Below are 22851 nucleotides of genomic sequence, written 5' to 3'. Positions count from 1 at the left end.
GTCTCCTGCTGTTCTGTCTGACCTTATTGTCAAGAAAACATCTGGTATAGATTTTAAATATTCAAATATTTTGCAGATCCCGCAAGTAAGAACTACAACTACTGGTAAAAAATCTTTCAGGTATGCTGCACCTGCTTTATGGAATACTCTACCTGACAATTTTAGAAAATGTTCAAATTTTGCTCAGTTTAAAAAGTTAATTTCATCCTGGAATGGTAAACAGTGTAAATGTATTGCTCGCAGCTAACTTCTATTTCTTTATTTACTCCACCTTTATTTATTTAATCTGGGTATGAACATTTTTTTGGTCTCATTTATTATTTAGTTTCTTCAGTTTTTATGCTTTAAATGTGTTTTTGCTTTTCTTCCCTGCATGATTCCTGCTTATGTTAATATTATCATTTAGTTTCTAGATAGGATGTTGCTTTATTTTGTGATTTTTTTTTTTTTTTCATTAAATTTTTAACTGTTTAATCGGTATATTATTGAACTTTAAGTAAAATTTTAGATACTAGACATTGTAAGCATAGTTTAATATACAAGCTAGTGGTGTAGAACTGGGTAAACTATCATTTTAGTTATTTTAAGCATCTGATTCTTTTTTATAAAAATATCTAAAAAGGTATATTTTATGTATGTGATGTATATATATCATGTCTAATCATTTTTTTATTGTAGCTGTTTTATCTCTGTTGATCTTATACTTTATGTTATATACAGTCGGTTATAAAAGCTCCTAGAGCTTATGTTGTACTGTTGAAAACTTGCCGACTTGAAATAAAACTTATCTTATCTTATGTTATCTTTCGTCATAGTTTTGATATGTCATAGTATACACGCATGCTGGTCTATTGGAACCAAAATGAATGTACGGTATAACACGCATCGCTTACAGGTTTTAACCTGTATATAGACGGTTTTTGATTGGCCAGTACCTTTGGGTCAAAGGTAAAATGATGCTGCTGTACCAAATTACTCAGGTAGATCTTGTTATAAATACGCGACATAATTTGGTCTGAAAAAAAAGAACCCGTTGTATACGCTTCTAAAATTGATTAATATTAGATGAGAAAGATAATTTATAAGGAAAGCTCATATGCCTTTTGTATTCCTTCGAAATAATTCCAGAAACATGAGTTTAAACTGAGTTTAATTCATTCCTTGGTAAAAGATAGTGCCAACGAGTAGGAATACAGGCAACCTGTCGAAAAACTTCGTGAACTTTTCAGGAAGTGACAAAAAGCATGAATATATTTGTTATTGTAACATAATTTTACAGGCCACTCGTAGCTAGAATTATGCGAGGTAGATGGAATAACGAAGAATGAATACAATTACTGTCATAGTGGTGGGCTTTTTTCTACAAGTGTGTTCTAAAGGTATCAAAGATTCAATTTATTTATTGTGTTCAAGTTCAAACTTGGATTCATTGAGTTTTTTTTTTCAATTTCCAAAACAACCTGTGGCTTTCTGAAGGGGAAAACTAAGCTTGACAAATCAGGAAAGCTGGAATTCCAACAACTAAGAATGGAATTTACCCACACTTTATAAAATTTTCTTTTTCAATTCAATTTAAAATGCATGGTAGATCTACATAGCAGAGGCTATCATCTCACACTCAACCTATTCTCAAACCTTTCATTCATGTGCTGTTATTTTTTTACTAGAAGTGACTATGATTTCCTGAAGTTCAGACTTGTGTGCGTAAAAGCTTAGTTTCTGACAGACATGACTGCTGATGTCAAATGAAAACTGTGCATAGGAACAAATATTTACATAACATATTTTATTACTTAGCGCAATTTCATACAAATTGCTACTATCTTTGTAAGTCTCATAAATACACCATTAACTATTGAAAATGAATATAATTTTATTATAGACAAAAATATCTTAAAGCAGGTAACTGCATCGTGTAGGGTACTTCATTGTCATGTGATAGTCATATAACAATCACTTCGTTGGCTAAACTAAACAGTAGAATTTTAGAGATACTTGAAGGGGTTTGAGATTAGGTTCTTTATGTTAAGAGGCCATGTTAGTATCTGCAAAATTTGTAAAACACAGTTCAGATTGTATTATAAATGCAGGGCTTATGTTAATGCAAGTTTGGGAGTCATTTACTCCTTTATTTTGGTTTGTGACTATAATGCCTTTCCTTCTTTACCTTTTTGATGTGATTTCAAATGTCAGACATTTTACAGTCTCTGACTTTTTCAAATTTCAAATTTTGAAACTTACTGGAAGGGCTGTAAATGATATTGGGCACTAACACTGTGAAAATGTTGCTTAGGTAATGATTTGTGGCTGCATGTGGCTACCTAAATTGTACAAAAATTCTGAAATTGTATTACTTCCATCTACTAACTTTCAGTTTCCCTGGCTAGTGGGACACCTTATGTCTCCAAATATTCTTTGATGCCTAATATATGGCTCTGATTATTGAATGATAAAAGCTTCTTTATGCTTCTTGGCTGTCAATAGGGTTGGAATGGGTTGAGCCAATGGGTATGTATTTTTGTATAAAAGTGTATTTTTGTTTGTTCAGATTTGGAAGACACCTGGTACAGAGGATGTTTAAACAGCCATAAAATAGAACAGTACAAGGATAGTGAAATTTTTAATGATGTTGACTCTGTTGCAGAGTGCTCAAAGAATTGCTTTGATAGAAGGTAAGATATATAATGAACTTAGCTTAAACAAACTCCTGCCAGGTCAAAACACTAATAAAGCTTTAGGCCCAGATCAAATATCATTATTATAACCTTCTTGAAGACAGCCTCTGTGATAAAGACTCATCCTCATATTTATAGTGTAGGTTATCTTTAGAAATGGGTATAGTACCAGTATATGAAGAAGACACTATGTTTAAAGCCAGCAACTTCCAAACTTGCATCGCCCCTAAGGTAATGGTGTGAGAAATGAGTAAGTCAGTGTGAGACTATTATTTCTCTAGGAAAAGAGTGAGACTCGGGGTGAAAGATTGTGAATTCATAGGTATATTCTGGCATATATCAATGACTTAACAGTCGCAACTAAAAACCAGTATGGTTTTTGTAAAAAACAACTGACATGGTTGCTGAAATGAAAAGAAGTTGGCCCTTGTTTCTTTTTCCTAGAGGCAATATTCAGACAAACAGTCAGATTGGACAATTTTTGTTTTGAATCAACACAAAAGTATTTCAGTCCACTCATTACATTTTGTATATTTCATGCAAGCAGCCAGTATTTGAACATATATGAGTGCCGAAGTTTTGATTCTGTTTGGTGTAGTAGTGAAACAGAGGGGGATGGCTTATGTTTGCATCATTTCCATCTACTACATCACCACCATTACAATGTTTTTCATTATAAAATGAGCTGTTGAAAGGTTTATAGTCAGATTCTGAAAATAACCTTTTGTACATATTCTTGCCATCTTCCTTGACCACTTACTAAGGAAAATAATTATATCAACAAACATTCTGAGTGCCTCAAGTGAGTCTTGTATTCATTATCCCTCATGTACAGACTCAATCAAACTGAGTCTCCAATTCTTATGTAATTTTGTTGTGATTAATGCTTCCAAGGGATCACTTTGTTTCCAGATTTTTGTAATCTGTGACAAATGCTTTTGATCATTAGGTTTTTCAACACTGAAATTAACAGTCTGTGCCAGGGAGGGGAAAATGTCAATCTTCTGGTGAGTTACGACAAAGAATTTGTACTAGGGAATCTTTCTGTATTAGAAGGTTCCATATATTGTCTTCCTGTGTGAGTACGGTACATATCATGAACAGCATGATCTAAACTAGCCCATCTCCACTGAATGTACTTCTGCAAACTTTATCTAGGGTAGATTTAGCAAATTCTGTATTGGTCTGAATGGTTTGAAAGGAGTGAGTTTGTTGGTCAGTTGGTTGGTTGTTTGATTTTCTGGCTTTCCAAGGATACAGCAGGCTTTGCGAAACTGCTGAAAAATTTGCCTGACATTCGATCAGACAAACTTTCAATTCTTGTCTGACCGAAGGAACTTTTGTCTGACCGATTTTTTTTCCAAATATATGTATATGGTAATACTTTTGTGTTTTTTAAAGACATAGCAACTTTTAAAGATTTTGTTTCACTTTTTTTTTTCTTCATAAGATAGCCTGGTGTAGCGCCATCGTAATAATGCAGTAACACCGACATTTTCTTCCGAGTTCAAGGTCATTGAAAGTCCTATGTATCTAGAATTTGATACACTTATACTGAAACGGCGAATCAAAACTCGTTTTACATTATTTTATTCAAGGGAGAAAACACGGTCTTGATCGGTCTTGGATATATCCCGGTATTCGTACCGGACATAAGGTCTGGAACTCGGAAAAAAAGTATCGGACTGGCCCGATTTTTGCCGGACATGTCCGACGGTCCGGCAATTTTCGCGAAGCCTGATACAGGCCTGATGTTAAGAATGAGATATTGGGCTCAAACTTAGGAATGAGATACTGTAATAAAACTTAGTATATAGCCAGCTCATGTGGAGTACCTACTTGGGATTGCTTTCGGTTCAGCTAGCATCATGGTACATGTCACTATTACTTGAAATATGAAAAAAAAATGGTTTCCATTCAAGAATGAGATATATTGTCATCAAACATGTTGTATAACAAGTTTTTATTTTTGGTCCTTGCTTGGAGGCGCTTTTGGGCTTCCTAGGGTTCAGTTGACAAGCACTTTTACTATAAATAAAAAGATGAGGCATTGGATTGTAATAATACTATTTATACACTGAAAGTATTTGAATAACTTAATCACTTTGATAATTTAGTTAAATAAACAAATTGGGTTATCTTATTCTAGAAATTACATATATTATTCATGTTTAAGTCATTACATTTTTGTCCCTTAAAGGGAGCTCCACTGAGGTTAAAAAACCCTAGAAATATGAAATTTGATCAACTTGTTCACTTAGAAATAAAGTGTTAAAAGTGTCCAAGAGGTATGTAATGGAGAAATATGCACAGAATTAATTGAAAATCAATTTTTTGTGTGATTTTTAGTATGATTTGAGTTTAAAAAGTTTTTTTATTCTTGATAAAAAGTATTATTAAGAAAAAATGAGTTAGTGAATGATCTGAAGTTTTGTCTATTATTTGTCTATTGTAAATTATTAATCTAGACCTTGATCAAATTGTACAAATATATTGAAAAAATATTTTCAGTAACCTCCTGTAAAAAACAAAACAAAAAACTTCGATAGTGTTTGATTTTGAAAATCATTGATAACAACCCTGTATTGTTAGCTGCAATGAAAATGAATTCAACATACAACATTAACAGTTGAAAAATTTCAATTAAAGAAGCAACTCCATGTTATATTTCAACAAATAATAGCTTATTTTGTGTTACATATGTTTCCAAAAATATGTTTCTTTTGGAAACATATAAATACAACAATCGATTTTGAAATCCTAGCTATTATTTTGTTTAAACAAAGGGAGAGAAATCTTGTTAAGTTACTTATCAACATTGAAGATGTTACCTCCCTTACATTGTAAAAATTTCTTTTTTTAGTCATCTATGTTAATTATACAAGAAAAAGTTTTTAACTACATCAGATATTATTTGGTCTGGAAAAGCTTTATTTTTAATTTGGATGTGGTTGATGCATTTATTTGTCTTTAGACTTGTGTCAATCCTGAAAAACAGATGGATGTTATATTGGGACTAATTCTCATGGTCAAAATTGGGCACCAAGTTATTGCAAAATTGTGAAGGGACATCCATGGCCAAGTGGTTAAGGTTGTTGACTCAAACCACTTGCCCCTAACCACAGTGGGTTTGAATCTCCCCAAGGAATTCTAAATTCTTTATGTGAGGAAGCTATCTGGCTAAACATGGGTGGTTCTACTCAGGTGCCTACTTGTGCCTGAAATAATGCATTGAAATGCACCTGAGGTCTTCTTCCATCAGTAAAGCTGGAAAGTCGCTATATGACCTTTAATGTGTTTGTGCAACATTAAACCCAACCAAAACTGGGAACCAGATTATTTCAAAATAAGAGCTATGGCTCAGTTGTGAAAGGATCTGCCTCTCAACCTTCTGACTGTGGTGTTGATTCTTACGTAGTTCCTGACCATGTTTGCTCATATATTAATTCTGGTTAGTTCCAGGAAGCAGACTCAGATGTGACTGATTAAAGTTGTGAGGAATTGTTTCAAAATGTAATTTAAATGAATATATTTAAATAAGTGGCCTTGGTTTATTTCCATTTGTTAAATCACAAGGATCCATTTCTGTCACATCTTACAAGTGAGATATTTCGATGTTGATTTATTGCTTTGAAATTGTTTGTTAAAGGCACTGAGATGTAAAAATAAAAGAAATAAAAAATAACAATCTAAACAAAATAACCTTTAAGTCTGATGGTGTCAATACATCATTGATATGAAATTAATTTTTGTTTATTTGCCTTTCTTTCTTGTCTTATGATTTGTTTATTTGCCTTTCTTTCTTGTCTTATGATTTGTTTATTTACCTTTCTTTCTTGTCTTATGATTTGTTTATTTACCTTTCTTTCTTGTTTTGTGTTATTGTTTGTTTGTTTTGCCTGTCCTCTTGTGTTATGTTAATATTTGTTTGTTTTGCTTTTCTTCCTTGTGTTAATTTTGTGTTATGTTATTATTTGTATGTTTTGCCCTTTCTTCTTGTGTTTTGTTATTATTTGTATGTTTTGCCCTTTCTTCTTGTGTTTTGTTATCATTTGTTTGTTTTTCCTTTCTTCCTTGTGTTAATTTTGTGTTAGATTAAAATGTGTTTGTTTTGCCTTCTTTTTTGTGTTATATTATTTTTGTGTTTGTTTTGCCTTTCTTTCTTTCTTTCTTTCTTTCTTTCTTTTCTTTCTTTCTTTCTTTCTTTCTTTCTTTCTTTCTTTCTTTCTTTCTTTCTTTCTTTCTTTCTTTCTTTCTTTCTTTCTTTCTTTCTTTCTTTCTTTCTTTCTTTCTTTCTTTCTTTCTTTCTTTCTTTCTTTCTTTCTTTCTTTCTTTCTTGTGTTATGTTATTGTTTGTTTGTTTTACCTTTCTTTCTTCTTGTGGTATGTCTTATGAATTGGAAAGTGTGGAAACTTAATTACCGAATGTGTTCCAGGAGATTTATATTTTTCCAGAAATGTCTGCTCATAAACAGGTTTGACTGTATGGTAGGAACATGATATATGTATAGTGAAGATGATATACAGAATACCAAAAGTGCCCTTATCAGTGTTTGAGACATTAGTCTTGCTATTTGAGTGGGTCGTTAGTGGGTTAAAGACAGATTAATATTACTAGAAGAGTTCTGTGTAAACACTGGTGTATTTTAAACAATTGTATCATGTTAAATGCCCACCATACATCACTCTACACAGTGATTGTTTAGATACACTTAATCTTGTCATCTTAATGCTGCTGTCAGCCATGGCATTGTGCTGAAATGCCTGAAAAAAAACCTGAATGTTTTATTGGGATATCTCATGATGCTTTCTGTTTGTTCAGTTTTATTATATGATGACAGGTGAAAAAATAATTCATAAAGCATTCTGTATGAAAAATAAGAACAATTTTTATGAAAATGGCCATTTAAAAAACCATCACTGCCCTTATGTTATATTCATATTTTATTTTGTAGCAAAACTGACGTTTTTAAACACTTTTAAGGGAACTTATGAAATGGTCAATGGCTCTTCCTAAATTCCCACAGCTGCTTCCCAGAAGTGCGTATGAGGTGATTCTATAGAAAATTCAATTTAACATTTCTTCCTTACTTTTTTGCAGATTTTTGTATGTTGGTGTTCAACTGAATGATGTCCATGTTCTTAACAAAGATGCCCAGTCTAATAATGTGACAGGAAAATATGTGACACAGTCTGGTTATACTACTAGAGATGGGGCACAGTCTGTAGTGGCAGACCAATCAGTAAAGTCGAGAAATTTGAAAGCCCAGTCTACTCTCTGTTGTGTCTGCTTAAACATTTCATCTGATGATGTTGACAATTGTCATCAAACTCTACTCAGGTTTGTAGACAAAGAAAATATCTAAATGTCCATGTTTTTGTGAGGTTTTAACTGAAATATATACATTGTAAATACATTGGAATTTGCATTGTAAATATTTTGTAAAGAAAATGTCAGGAAGTTCATGTTTTTGTGAGGTTTTAACTGAAATATATCAATACATTGGAATTTGCAGCTATTGAGGTGAAGACAATGATGTCCTAAAATAGTTTTACAAATTTAGAATAGAATGGTTACTCGGGATTGTTGTGTATCAACACTTACCAATAAATAATAAATAAATGTCAGCTTCTCTGTGGTCCTATTTTCTATGAGATCTTGTTGAACTGATCTGATATTGAAAGCAAGATGGGTTCAAATGTTCAGGGCTGGGAATCAAAACTGCGTCATATCCTACAAAATGTAAACAAACGCTTTTTTTCTTTTTTTCACAAAAATTCTGCCCCGCTTCGAGTTGCAAGTTCGCTATAACTTTTGTTTTACAAAATAGTTGTGCAAGCAACATATACCGAACGAAGCGGAAAATAGTGTAGCGTGTTAATACATATATCTGGTTTTCAGTCATTTCCAACAAAAAGAGTTATAAACAAAAACATACGTTTTTCGTTCCAAGATGGCGGCATTTGTTTACATTTTGTAGGATACGACGCAGTTTTGATTCCCAGCCCTGATGTTCTGACATTGAAAGCAAGATGGGTCTGAATTACTGGAGTCTATGCATCTCTCAGCTATAGCTGGTGAGATGGTTTTGACCCGTGGTATGTTGCTGTATAAAACCCAAGAATAGCCAAAATCATTATTCCTGTTTCATCGCCATATGACCTAAATTGTGTTGGTGCTTTGTAACAATTGTCCCGGAGTAGTTGTGATCATTGACTTCAAGTCACTTTACCTTATCTCTTACTACTGTGGTTAAGAATCAGGCAAAGTATTCTGCATTATTTCATGTTAGGGAGCAATCCAACCAGTTTGTGGAAGGTTGATTGTGTATTTCACTTGATGCTGATGTGCCTAAAAATTATGCAAGGTCGTTCCTCAGCCTGTAAACCCTAAAAACACTGAAGAAGAAAAAAAACAAGAAAATCTGCACATCAATTATTTTACTGTCTGGATATTTGTATGCAATTTGGTAACATTTTGTGGCAATTTGTAAGAATATTTTCTAAGCATAAAAGTGAAATAAATTGTCAGAACTTGTGTTATAGCATAGGTTTTATACAATAAAGCAGATCTCTAGATGTAATTACCATTTATCTGATTTTTATTGTATGAGACATAATTAAATCATATAATGGCTGAAATGTTATAAAAATATGATGTCTTTGGATTAGAAATGAATTATGTCTTTGATACAAACAAAACAAATGACTTTAACTTTTGTTGATGTTGTGCCGTGCAAGGGTTTCTTTCATTTGATGTATATGTTAAATAATGTTTGTAATATAGGCATGGTTGCAAGTTTTTAGCTCACCTAAGCTAGCTCAGGGATGTGTTCGAACATGGGTCATCTCTGATTAAAAACTAGGTTACAAGAGCTAAAAATAGAAAAATCATGTAGATACTAGTTGCTACTGTTTTGATTCAAATATGCTGGAAATTGGTCTGAAAGTTTGTTTTGATGATTTCTAGGTCAAGTTCGAATGTGGATCACTGTCATAATAGCCATTTTATTTATAAATAGAAACACAAGTGCTCGCAATTTTTGTATTATTTTGTTCTGACGTGACGTCACAATTGTGGCGTTCTATCCGGTTCGCGCGTTGTGTATCTATATAAAATGAATTTGGAAATGAAAAAAGAAGCTTCAAATATTGTCAGAAAGCTTATTTTCAGCAAGTCTCCTTGTTGGTGAGCAGGTCCAGTAAAGGAACCGAATAAAGCAGCAAGTCTAGAAAACGGTCGGCTTTCTAGTGAAGAGTTGAGCCTTAGTAACAGTCCGCTTCCCAGTAAAGAAGCAAATCTTAGAACGGTTCGCTTCCCAGAAAAGAAGCATGTCCAAGGAGAGCAGCAAGTCTAAGAAGCGTAACTAGGCCAATAGTGCAGCAAGTCCAATAGTGCAGCAAGTCCACTACTGCAGCAAGTCCAAGAAGCGCAGCAAGTATAAGAAGCGCAGCAAGTATAAGAAGCTTAGCTAGTCCAATAGTGCAGCAAGTCCAATATTGTAGCAAGTCCAATACTGCAGCAAGTCCAAGGAGCGCAGCAAGTCCAAGAAGCGCTGCAAGTATAAGAAGCTTAGCTAGTCCAATAGTGCAGCAAGTCCAATATTGCAGCAAGTCCAATACTGCAGCAGGTTTTAGCAGTGCAGCATTGCAGTCCAGGAGTGCAGCAATTCTCAACTTATAATAATCACAAGTACCGCTCAGAATATCGATAAAAATCTCATAAGTGAAACCAAAACTTGACAGTGACCTGGGGTCAAAAACATTTTCTACAAGAAAACATTAAGTTATTTTACGTCACCTAAGTATGTGTAGATTGAACCTATACAAAATTTAAATAATTCATGTTCCATAGTCAGAAGTAGCCCTTAAATCAGGAACTTTTTACTTTTCTCAGATGTGTGCTCTTAAGGCCCATTTAGGTGTCATATTTATTAATGATTCAAAGCAAAGAATGAGTCTGATATTAGAAGTGCGTATTTAAATGGTTACATCTTTGTATGATTGATGCAGTAAACTATCCAAACAGAAAAGTTACTGTCTTTCAACAATGAGAGACTTGTTGGTCTGCCTTATTGTTACTGACTGCAATCAGTACTTTGTATATAAAAAAATTTGTTGTAAGAGATTTCTTTACTAGACATACATATGTCTTTTATTCGTAATTAATTGCTGACAAGTTTTTGCTAGAAGTTGTAAGGAATGAGTATGGAATCTTATTGTCACAAAGTATCTTGTAAATGATTCACACTTAGTAAACTCTTTGTACTTTCATTTTTCTGGTGAAAGAATCAAGATGAATTGGACCCCCCCCCCCTCGACCACCTCTCTTAAAAAAAAACAAAACAAAAAAACACAAAAAAAAAGACTAAATAAAATCATCTACGCAGACTTTGATTGAAAGTGCAGTATGGATAGCAGTCTGAGTTATTAGATTATCGTTTTACATTTGGTGCAGTTTTCTTTGAACGCCGAGTGCTAATTTCCCCGGTTAAAAGCATCTCGTAGGATGGAATGATATTATTGATACGTTTGAAGTGGTACAATATTCGTGCATGAAAGTGTTCAATTTAAGACTCGTAATATTTCACTGGAAGCATTCATGTTGCAGGATATACAACTTTAAAAGAGATGAATTTATATCTTTTATTAACAAGAATGAGCTGTGTGGCGCAAACATGCAAGAAATATTTTGCAAAAAAAACAACCGAACAAACTGTTGATTGTGTTGAAAATGCTTTGTATTTTTTATGTTTTTGATATTTCGCAGTAAGACATGTGTATCTTTATTTTATGTACATAAATATACCTGGAATGCTGTCCTAAACTTCCAAAATACCCTCCAAGAAAGTTTTTATATCCATTACAAGAAATGGGGAAAAAAAGTCCCTGATGCAAGGGTAGTTTCTTGCTTAAAAAAATAAATTGGTATATTTAAAAGCCACTTTAAACAGGATGATTTTGATAAACAAGTGGCGGGACTTATCATAAAATCAGACTTTCTGCCATTAGTAAAAGTTTGAAATCCCTACAGACATGTCAGAGGCCTTGTCAGAACAGTATTCTTCTATTACTCGTGTATGTGTCACACAAAGAGAAAATGTGCAGCCTGACCGAGACTCAAACCTGGGACCTTCTAAATACTATTCAGTGGCTCTACCTACTGAGCTATCTGGCCGCTTACACACATTTCCTCCCTGAAATAGAGAACAGATCTAAACATAGACATTTGAAAAAGCAACAACAAAGAGCATAATTTCCCCCAAAATTGATTATATTACAAACCTTTGCAATAATGTACCAGGAATACAGAGTTAGTAATACAACGTAGTATAGTTCTGTAAAAACTTGGTAATAATCAAATAAGAAATGTACTACTCTGTTATATTACGTATAAATTTTATGTATGAAAACAATTAACGAAAAGCCATAATTTTGCTAAAAATGATTAATTCATAAAGCTGGGGCAATATGTACAAGGGCGCTTTGGGAAGCTAGTTTTGTGAATTTTGTAGTACTCATAATAATCCCGTTATGGAATGAAGGAGAAAGTACACGGTGAAGAAACTTGCCTGTCTTCACAATTTTCTTTCAGAAATTCTTAATCTAATTAAATAGATTTTGAAGGTAGAAAGTAAAGGGTAGAAAGTAAAGCATAAAAAGATATTTAAGGAAAAAATCATTGGATGGTCGTCTTTTTTTTGACATCAAAGCAGAAAAGGAAAACATTGTGTATGAATCATAAATCATTGAGTGAAAGTGAAAATAAGACGTGTTTACTTTTCCTGCGGAAATGATTTTGACTGCACCTAGAGTTCTGTATATATAATATATTTTCTGCACGGTAACCAGGAAATCCATTTCTGAGTGATTCACAAATAATTTTACTTGACAACTCTGATATTTAGTGTCAGCTCCTCTTAGTGCATTGTTCTGCAAGTCTGATTACTTTATAAATGACATTATTTACTTTAATGTACCAGTACTATTTTTTTTTGTCTGTGGTAGTGACCTTTTCCAATAAAGTGCATGTATTCATGTATTAAAATCCTCCCCACATCAGTAATTGAAATAAATCTCAAAGTATGAATCAAATGGTTTCATGCTCACCACCATATGAGCACATCTACGGAAATTATTAAATTAAAAATTTTACCATTACATGTTGAATACTGCTAAAACCGGTGCTAGGGGGTTTAGACAATTAAGCTTGCACTATCCAGTACTGTGCTGCAACATTTTCAATTTTACCATTTTTAGCTCACCTGTCACAAAGCTTTTGTGATCGCTTTTCGTCCGGTGTCCGTCCGTCCGTCGTCCGTAAACTTTTACTTTAAATGACATCTCCTCATAAACCGCTGAGCCAATTTCATCCAAACTTCACAGGAATGTTCCTTTGGTGGTCACCTTTAAAAGTTGTTCAAAGAATTTAATTCCCTGCAGAACTCTGGTTGCCATGGCAACCGATAGAAAAAACTTAAAATATCTTCTTTTAAAAAACCCAAAGAGGTAAAGCTTAGATATTTGGCATGAAACATCTTCTAGTGAGTGTCTATCAAGTTTGTTCAAATAAAAGCCCTGTGGTCAAAATTGGCCCGCCCCGGGGTTCTTTGATTTTCCCTATATGCATATAGTAAAAACTTAAAAAATCTTCTTTTAGAAAACCCAAAAAGCTAGAGCTAAGATATTTAGCATGAAACATCTTCTAATGGGTGTCTACATAGTTTGTTCAAATAAAAGCCCTGGGGTCAAAATTGGCCCGCCCCAGGGGGTCATTGATTTTCCCTATATGCATATAGTAAAAACTTATAAAATCTTCTTTTAAAGAACCCAAAGAGCTAGAGCTTAGATATTTAGCATGAAACATTTTCTAATGAGTGTCTATCAACTTTGTTCAAATAGAAGCCCTGGGGTCAAAATTGGCCCCGCCCCAGGGGGTCATTGCATATTGTAAGAACTTAAAAAAACTTCTTTTAGAGAACCCAAAGAGCTAGAGCTAAGATACTTAGCATGAAAGATGTTCTAATGGGTGTCTACCAAATTTGTTCAAATAAAAGCCCTGGGGTCAAAATTGGCCCCGCCCCGGGGGTCATTGATTTTCCCTATATGCATATAGTAAAAACTTAAAAGATCTTCTTTTAGAAAACCCAAAAAGCTAGAGCTAAGATATTTAGCATGAAACATCTTCTAATGGGTGTCTACATAGTTTGTTCAAATAAAAGCCCTGGGGTCAAAATTGGCCCGCCCCAGGGGGTCATTGATTTTCCCTATATGCATATAGTAAAAACTTATAAAATCTTCTTTTAAAGAACCCAAAGAGCTAGAGCTTAGATATTTAGCATGAAACATTTTCTAATGAGTGTCTATCAACTTTGTTCAAATAAAAGCCCTGGGGTCAAAATTGGCCCCGCCCCAGGGGGTCATTGATTTTCCCTATATGCATATTGTAAGAACTTAAAAAAACTTCTTTTAGAGAACCCAAAGAGCTAGAGCTAAGATACTTAGCATGAAAGATGTTCTAATGGGTGTCTACCAAATTTGTTCAAATAAAAGCCCTTGGGTCAAAATTGGCCCCGCCCCGGGGTTCATTGATTTTCCCTATATGCATATAGTAAAAACTTAAAAAATCTTCTTTTAGAAAACCCAAAAAGCTAGAGCTAAGATATTTAGCATGAAACATCTTCTAATGGGTGTCTACATAGTTTGTTCAAATAAAAGCCCTGGGGTCAAAATTGGCCCGCCCCAGGGGGTCATTGATTTTCCCTATATGCATATAGTAAAAACTTATAAAATCTTCTTTTAAAGAACCCAAAGAGCTAGAGCTTAGATATTTAGCATGAAACATTTTCTAATGAGTGTCTATCAACTTTGTTCAAATAAAAGCCCTGGGGTTAAAATTGGCCCCGCCCCAGGGGGTCATTGATTTTCCCTATATGCATTTTGTAAGAACTTAAAAAAACTTCTTTTAGAGAACCCAAAGAGCTAGAGCTAAGATACTTAGCATGAAAGATGTTCTAATGGGTGTCTACCAAATTTGTTCAAATAAGAGCCCTGGGGTTAAAATTGGCCCTGTCCCAGGGGTCATTGATTTTCCTTATATGTGTATTGCAAAAACTTTTTAAAAAATCTTCTTTGAAAAAACCCAAATAGCTAGAGTTTAGATATTAAGCATGAAACATCTTCCAATTAATTTCTTCAAAGTTTGTTCAAATAAAAGCCCTAGGGTCAAAATTGGCCCTGCCCCGGGGGACATTAATTTTCCTTATATAATTATGTGTATAGCAAAAACTTAAAAATCTTCTTTGAATAAAAACAAATAGCTAGAGTTTAGATATTAAGCATGAAACATCTTCTAGTGAGTGTCTTCAAAGTTTGTTCAAATAAAAGCCCTGGGGTCAAAACTGGCCCCGCCCTAGGGATGTCATTGCTTTTAACTATATGTGTATAGTAAAACTTAAAAAATCTTTCTTTTAAAAACTCAACGAGCTAGACCTTAGATGTTTAGCATGAAACATCTTCTAATAGGTGTCTACCAATTTTGTTCAAATAAAAGCCCTGGGGTTTAAACTGGCCCCGCTCTGTGGGCCTATATACAGGTGAGCGACTTCAGGGCCATCATGGCCCTCTTGTGTACTTTCTTTAGGTATTCGATTTCTCTCTATTTGAAAATAGAGAGAAAGAAAATGGGGATATCCCTGTCTTTATATTGACATACCCCCAACCCCAGATAATGTATGCAAAATAGCTAGATCAATGTTTTCGGCGTACTGTTGAATATCTGCACTCTTAAAGTTACTGACCCAGACCTGTAATGTTTATAAAAAAATGTTGCAATTGTTGAAAATCATATAAAATTTTCAGACATTACTATGGCATGTTCTTGAATATCTGGACTGTGGAAAGCAAATGACCCATACCAGTAATGTTTACAAATTAGAAAACATTGCAATAGTTATAAAATCATACTAGAATAAAACTTAAAGAAGCTCATTTAGTTCAATGTAGATATAAAAATCTGAGGTGAAATTTTATCACTTGATGCTGTTATGTTTAGAAAAAAATGAGTGGGAGAGTAGCTTTAAAGCAAAAAAAAAATGAGTGGGAGAGTAGCTTTAAAGCAAAAAAATGAGTGGCAAAGTATCTTTTAAAGCAAAAAAAAAAAATTGGGGGAGAGTAGCTTTAAAGCATGGTGATAGAAAGAGGAAAAAAAAAACAATAAAATGAATAATGTAGAATAATAAGTGTTGAAAATAACAACTAAAAAATGTCCAACGACATTGAAATTTTGAATAAGCCTTGAAATAGTGAACAAAAAATCTAAATTGGCTTAGAAAAAAATAAAAATGAAATGAAATAAAAAATCTTAAAATTTTAGATTAGCTGTAAAAAATGAAATGAAAGAAGGAAAAAAAACACTTTGAATTTTAGTAATATTTCATAATATTTCTTGGGAAATGCACTTGATGAATGATGAATTGTAGCTGGGCAACAAGTTGAAAAGCTTGTTCATGAATATTACACAAAAAAATGCTTTTCCTGAGGAAAAAAAAATATAGAAGAAAATAAATATTTCAGGTTGCCATGGCGATGTTTAAAGTGCATTAAATTTTGAGTGTTTGCCATAATGTGAAACAACTGACAGATGAAAGTTGGAAAGGCATTTTATGTTATATTGTTGCAGCAGACAATGGGATGTGTATCTCCAATGAAAGCATTGATATATATGTTTCAATGGAGAAAAAAAAAGACATAAAAAAGATTCAAATAACTTTGAATACCATAAAGCATGTTTTTCCCCCTTTTTTTGTTTTTTGCAATAACTTAGGTCTTACTGTATGAGAATTAGAAAACGCATTAACAAACATATCTTTTTCTTTTATTGTACTCTCTTCCGAATAAAAATATTTATTTTGTTTTTTAAAACTCAATGAATAGTTTTTGAGCTAGAACGAATAATTTTTCGCAACTTTTGAGAATTTTCAAATTTGAATTGTGAATTTAGACCGTTTTGTCGATGGTGAAATGGCTTCCAATTTATGCATTAAAATCACTGATAAAGTACACAGGGGGGACTTTTTTGCTTTTTTGCTGGGAGGGGGCTTTTGGGGAGGGGATGGCCATGTTCTTTAATAATATTAAACTGTTTTTAATAGAATAGACTAAATGAAAGATTTACCTTATTTAAACTTGTAAGAGAAAAAAATAGTATGAATAGAACAAATAGTAATGATTAATTCATATTAGTTCATCATCATAACTCCATCTGTATTTTAACTTTTAAGATGATATTTAGTATTTCTGAAATTTCAATTTCTAATGACCTGGCATTGTGCTCATTTCAACCCTGCTTCCCCCCAACATTGTCTGTGAGATGCAGAAATGTTTCTAAGAGACAAAGACTCTCTTGATTTTAATCATTTGTACTTTTATTTCAGAAACAGCAACAATGGGTTGCCTGTTGGAGTTGTACACACAACATGGGCAATATATACCAGTGTTGGACCTTTCTTGACAACCGTAACCATAGAAACAGATGATGGTGTTGCTATTGTAAATAAACCAGTGGCTATTGAGATACATGTGACAAGAGCAGCTTCGAAAAATGTCACAAAAGGTAAAAAAAACAAAACGTGTTAGAATGATCCTGGTTTTTATTGGTTGCTTGTAGCAATGGTATAAGTCAGTTAAACCCGTCCCTTACTAAATATCCTAAATGGACTTCACCCATCTTTTAATATGGACTAAACCATTTACCAATTTTAGGGAAAATTTCAAAATATGCACTGGCAAAATAGCGAACAGTGCAGATCATGACCAGACGGCAGTCCCAGCAAGGTTGTGCATGCCAGCTGATCTTGGTCTGCAGTGGTTGCAAAGGTAGAATCAATAGCTGCTAGGAGGCAAAGGTTTGACATGGAAATTTTCAAATTGGATAAAATTGTATAAACCTCAGTTTCTAGTTTTATAGAATAGCTCATTTACAGATTATATATGCAAATTAGGCTGTCTGGCAGTGAGGGAAGAGCTGAAATTATCTAATTTAGTCATGGTTCCTGTCTTCCTGAACAATTCTTCTTATAGCTTTGTCTGATCCAAAAAAAATGATTTAGATCTATTTTTGCAAAGGTGAAAGGTCAGTTTTTTGCATACATAGTCTGTTTCTGTCTAAGTATTCCATAATTTATTTAAAGACGCTCATTTTTGAAAATTTAAGAGATTTTTATTTTTCTCCAAAAAGTTTACTTATTAATTTTATGACATTGTGTAATATAATTCTGAAAAGTATCAAATGCAACATGAATATAAAGGTGAAAGACCAAGAAAAAGCAGGTTGCATATACACTGACCACCCCTCCACCCCTTTCCTTTTCCCCAAACACATTCGCTCAAGAAAATGTTTTGATGGTTAACTCCCTTGAATATAAAATTTTTAGAACTTTTTTCAGGAGAAATTTATTAAAAAAGCCATTCCATTTCATCTTACAGAGGTCTTGTACTTAGTACATGATATAATTTCTTTTACAAAGACATTAAAAAAAAACTCTCAGAAAACCCGACATTAAAAAAAAAACTGTCTCAGAAAACCCTTTAGTTTTCTTCCGCCTCTCTACAGTTAGTGCCCAATTTTCTAATTGAACGTATTATTTATGTATATCCAATTCTTTAAGAAACCAATGTTTTATGACTTTGCCCCTGATATTTTGACAGTTGGGAACAAACTAAGAAATAAAATCATTGATGTAGTTAAAAGAAACATGTCAGTTGTTTGTTACCGGAGACCATCAATTCTTTTTCTGGAGCCGGGAGCAAGTTTATTGAAATACTGTAATCGAAGCTGGGAGCAAGTGTACAGAAACGCTGTAATGGAGTAGCGTTGATTTATGAACAAATTATACTGATTATTTCATGAAATGAGGTAACCGATACTTCGTTTTTGCGTACAAACCTGTAGACAGTTAGAATTACGATTGATTAGAATTGGTAATGTTATTGCTTTATCGGTTATACTGGGGTTTTTGTAGAGTTTCTTGTAGACATGTTAAAACATTAATTTGATACATGAGGCCATAAGAAATTTACAATAAAAGAAGAATAAAAAATTGTCGAGAACATTGTAAGTTTAAAACACGATTGTGAAAAAAGTTTTCAGCTTATTTGAATTGATTTTATCTCAGCTTCCGGAACAAACTAATACTTGGTATTATATTAGGAATCATGATCATGACAGCAATGGGGCTCGAACCCATGATCCCTAGGTTGTGAGGCAGACACCATAACCATTAGGTGACCACACTCCATTTATATTGTTGGCAAGCTTTGAGGGTATAGACATGAAGGGGCAAAGGTTGTGGGTTTACAAGTTGCAGCAGACGATACTTAATAGCAAAGAACCGAGACCAAAAAACCAACCTAATTAGGTTATAAAGATGACAAGACTCAATTGATTGTAAATAAAAAATACAGGTTGATTATTTTAGCAATCATTTAAATGAAATATATATATAATTTGTTGACTTTTCGTATTTATTCTGAAAACTTCAATATTTTATTCTCTGTGTATTTTGAGACTGTATTTTGAGCAGTTATATAATAGGCTGTCAATTTAAAGATTAACGTATAAATGGTGAAGCTGTATTGTTTACACTCAATTTTCTCGTTGTCATCAAAAGTTTGTGTCTTGCTTTTTAGGTATGATCAAATTTTGCTGATCGAGACTGGTTCTGATTATCTCATGCAAATTGGGTAATTTTTTCCCCCACTCCCTCCGGAAATCTTCTTCAAGTTCGTTCATTCCAATTACGCGAAGAAAACCAACTTTTCTGTGTTCAAATAAACATTATTAAGTCTACATGACTTCAGGCAAAACTTTCTGTTAGAAAAGCGTTTTGAAGTTTTCATGAAGATTTTTGTCGTTTTAGAACTTTGTAGGGAGAGACAAAATGATAAATTACTTGTTTGATTAGGTTATTTCTGAGTACAATATTTGAAAAATAGCTTTCAAGTCGACCAAATATCTCATTCATACCAAGGGAATAGTTTCTTGGACCTCCTTGTCTTCATTGTCACAATGTGTCTTAATTTTATTATAAGTACTGTATATGACCATGAAAAACTTTCTTAATAAAGGATGACTGTGAAGTATTTGAAAAGTTTCTATAGAAATCATAAGCAACATTAAAATTGAGTAGTTTGAAGTTAAATATTCACCCCACCCTCAACATTGAATATTGGATTAGCCCTGTTTGAATGTAGAACTGTCCATTTATATTTTTTAAGGGATTTCAATATCAAAATTATTAGATTCAGTAGTTGACAGTATAGAATCTGGTCAGATATCAAGGAATGAAGGCTTGCTTTGCTCCAGATATATATCTGGCTTATAATCCTTATCTTTGGCTTATAATCCATATCTTTGGCTTAAAATCCATATCTTTGGCTTATAATCCTAAACTTGCTGGTGGCACAAGATCTGCCCATCCAACCAAGTGCAGAACAAGATCAGCTGGCACATCAGTGACATCTTATCATGGTCTGCACTGTTCTTACTATTCAGTCAGTTTATATTTTGAGGTTTTTAACACATAAATAGATCTAAATCATTTCTTGTCCCAGCAAGGTTGTGCCTGCCAGCTGATCTTGGTCTGCAGTGGTTGCATAGGTAGAATCAATAGCTGCTAGGAGGCAAAAGGTTTGACATGGAAATTTTCAAATTGGATAAAAATGTATAAACCTCAGTTTCTAGTTTTATAGAATAGCTCATTTACAGATTATTTATGCAAATTAGGCTGTCTGGCAGTGAGGGAAGAGCTGAAATTATCTAATTTAGTCATGGTTCCTGTCTTCCTGAACAATTCTTCTTATAGCTTTGTCTGATCCAAAAAAATGATTTAGATCTTTTTTTGCAAAGGTGAAAGGATAGTTTTTTTGCATACATAGTCTGTTTCTGTCTAAGTATTCCATAATTTATTTAAAGACGCTCATTTTTGAAAATTTAAGAGATTTTTATTTTCTTCCAAAAGATTACTCATTAATTTTATGACAATGTTTAATAGAATTTTGAAAAATTACCAATTCAGCGACAATAAGGATAAAACACTACAAACAGGGATGTTGCATATAGACCTACCACCCCCTCCCTATCTGTCCCTTCCCCCCCATACACATTAAAAAAAAAGTATTTGGATGGTTAACTCCCTTTAGTACAATATTTTTAGAACTTTTTTCAGGAGAAATTTATTAAAAGCCATTCCATTTCATCTTACAGAGGTCTTGTACTTAGTACATGATATAATTTCTTTTACAAAGACATTAAAAAAAAACTGTCTCAGAAAATCCTTTACATTTCTTCCGCTTCTCCAGTTAGTGCCCAATTTTCTAATTGAACATATTATTTATGTATATCCAATTCTTGAAGAAACCAATGTTTTATGACTTTACCCCTGATATTTTGACAGTTGGGAACCAAGTAAGAAATAAAATCATTGATGTAGTTAAAAGAAACCTGTCAGTTGTTTGTTACCGGAGACCATCAATTCTTTTTCTGGAGCCGGGAGCAAGTTTATTGAAATACTGTAATCGAAGCTGGGAAGCAAGTGTACAGAACCGCTGTAATGGAGTAGCGTTGATTTATGAACAAATTATACTGATTATTTCATGAAATGAGGTAACCGATACTTCGTTTTTTGCGTACAAACCTGTAGACAGTTAGAATTACGATTGATTAGAATTGGTAATGTTATTGCTTTATCGGTTGTACGGGTTTTTGTAGAGTTTCTTGTAGACATGTTAAAACATTAATTTGATACATGAGGCCATAAGAAATTTACAATAAAAGAAGTATAAAAAAAATTGTCGAGAACATTGTAAGTTTAAAACACGATTGTGAAAAAAGTTTTCAGCTTATTTTGAATTGATTTTATCTCAGCTTCCGGAACAAACTAATACTTGGTATTATATTAGGAATCATGATCATGACAGCAATGGGGCTCGAACCCATGAATCCTAGGTTGTTAGGCAGACACCATAACCATTAGGTGACCACACTCCCATTTATATTGTTGGCAACCTTTGAGGGTATAGACATGAAGGGGCAAAGGTTGTGGGTTTACAAGTTGCAGCAGACGATACTTAATAACAAAGAATCAAGACGAAAAAAAACAACCTAATAAGGTTATAAAGATAACAAGACTCAATTGATTGCTAAAATAATCAACCTGTACAGGTTGATTATTTTAGCAATCATTTAAATGAATTATATATATATAATTTGTTGACTTTTCGTATTTATTCTGAAAACTTCAATATTTTATTCTCTGTGTATTTTGAGACTGTATTTTGAGCAGTTATATAATAGGCTGTCAATTTAAAGATTAACGTATAAATGGTGAAGCTGTATTTGTTTACACTCAATTTTCTCGTTGTCGCATCAAAAGTTTGTGTCTTGCTTTTTAGGTATGATCAAATTTTGCTGATCGAGACTGGTTCTGATTATCTCATGCAAATGGGTAATTTTTTCCCCCACTCCCTCCGGAAATCTTCTTCAAGTTCGTTCATTCCAATTACGCGAAGAAAACCAACTTTTCTGTGTTCAAATAAACATTATTAAGTCTACATGACTTCAGGCAAAACTTTCTGTTAGAAAAGCGTTTTTGAAGTTTTCATGAAGATTTTTTGTCGTTTTAGAACTTTGTAGGGAGAGACAAAATGATAAATTTACTTGTTTGATTAGGCTATTTCTGAGTACAATATTTGAAAAATAGCCTTTCAAAGTAGACCAAATATCTGATTCATCCAAGGGAATAGTCTTCTTGGAACCTCCTTTGTCTTCATTGTCACAAATGTGTCTTAATTTATACAAGTAATTAATAGCCCCATGAAAAACTTTCTTATAAAAGCATGAAATGTGAATATTTGCAAAAGTTCTTCCTCCGAAATCATAAGCAAACATTAAAATTGAGTAGTTTGAAGTTAAAATATTCAGACCCAACCCTCAACATGAATATTGGATTAAGCCCTGTTTGAGTGTAAACTGTCCATTTTTAAATGCTTTAAAGGGATTCAATAAATCAAAAATTATTAGATTTCAGTAGTTGAACAGTATAGAATCCTGGTCAGATATCAAGGAAGAAGGCTTGCTTTGCTCCAGATATAAATCTGGCTTATAATTCCTATATCT

General features: G+C 33.2%; 1 protein-coding gene across 1 annotated transcript; it reads left to right on the top strand.

Annotated features, from left to right (window-relative positions):
- Positions 1–1179: 1179 nt before the first annotated feature.
- On the top strand, positions 1180–17289 carry LOC132734203 (uncharacterized; the record flags this gene model as incomplete). The annotated part of the gene is made up of 4 exons (XM_060720896.1): positions 1180–1379; positions 2549–2672; positions 7777–8016; positions 17111–17289. Coding segments are annotated over exons 1-4 (598 nt in total), but the record flags the coding sequence as incomplete, so codon positions are not given.
- Positions 17290–22851: the final 5562 nt, after the last annotated feature.

The sequence above is a fragment of the Ruditapes philippinarum genome, unplaced genomic scaffold (assembly GCF_026571515.1).
Source record: "Ruditapes philippinarum isolate M1 unplaced genomic scaffold, ASM2657151v2 ctg11748_1_1_1_1, whole genome shotgun sequence".
Lineage (NCBI taxonomy): Eukaryota > Metazoa > Mollusca > Bivalvia > Venerida > Veneridae > Ruditapes > Ruditapes philippinarum.
Note: the sequence above shows the minus strand (reverse complement) of the source record. Positions and strands in the feature narration are given on the sequence as shown.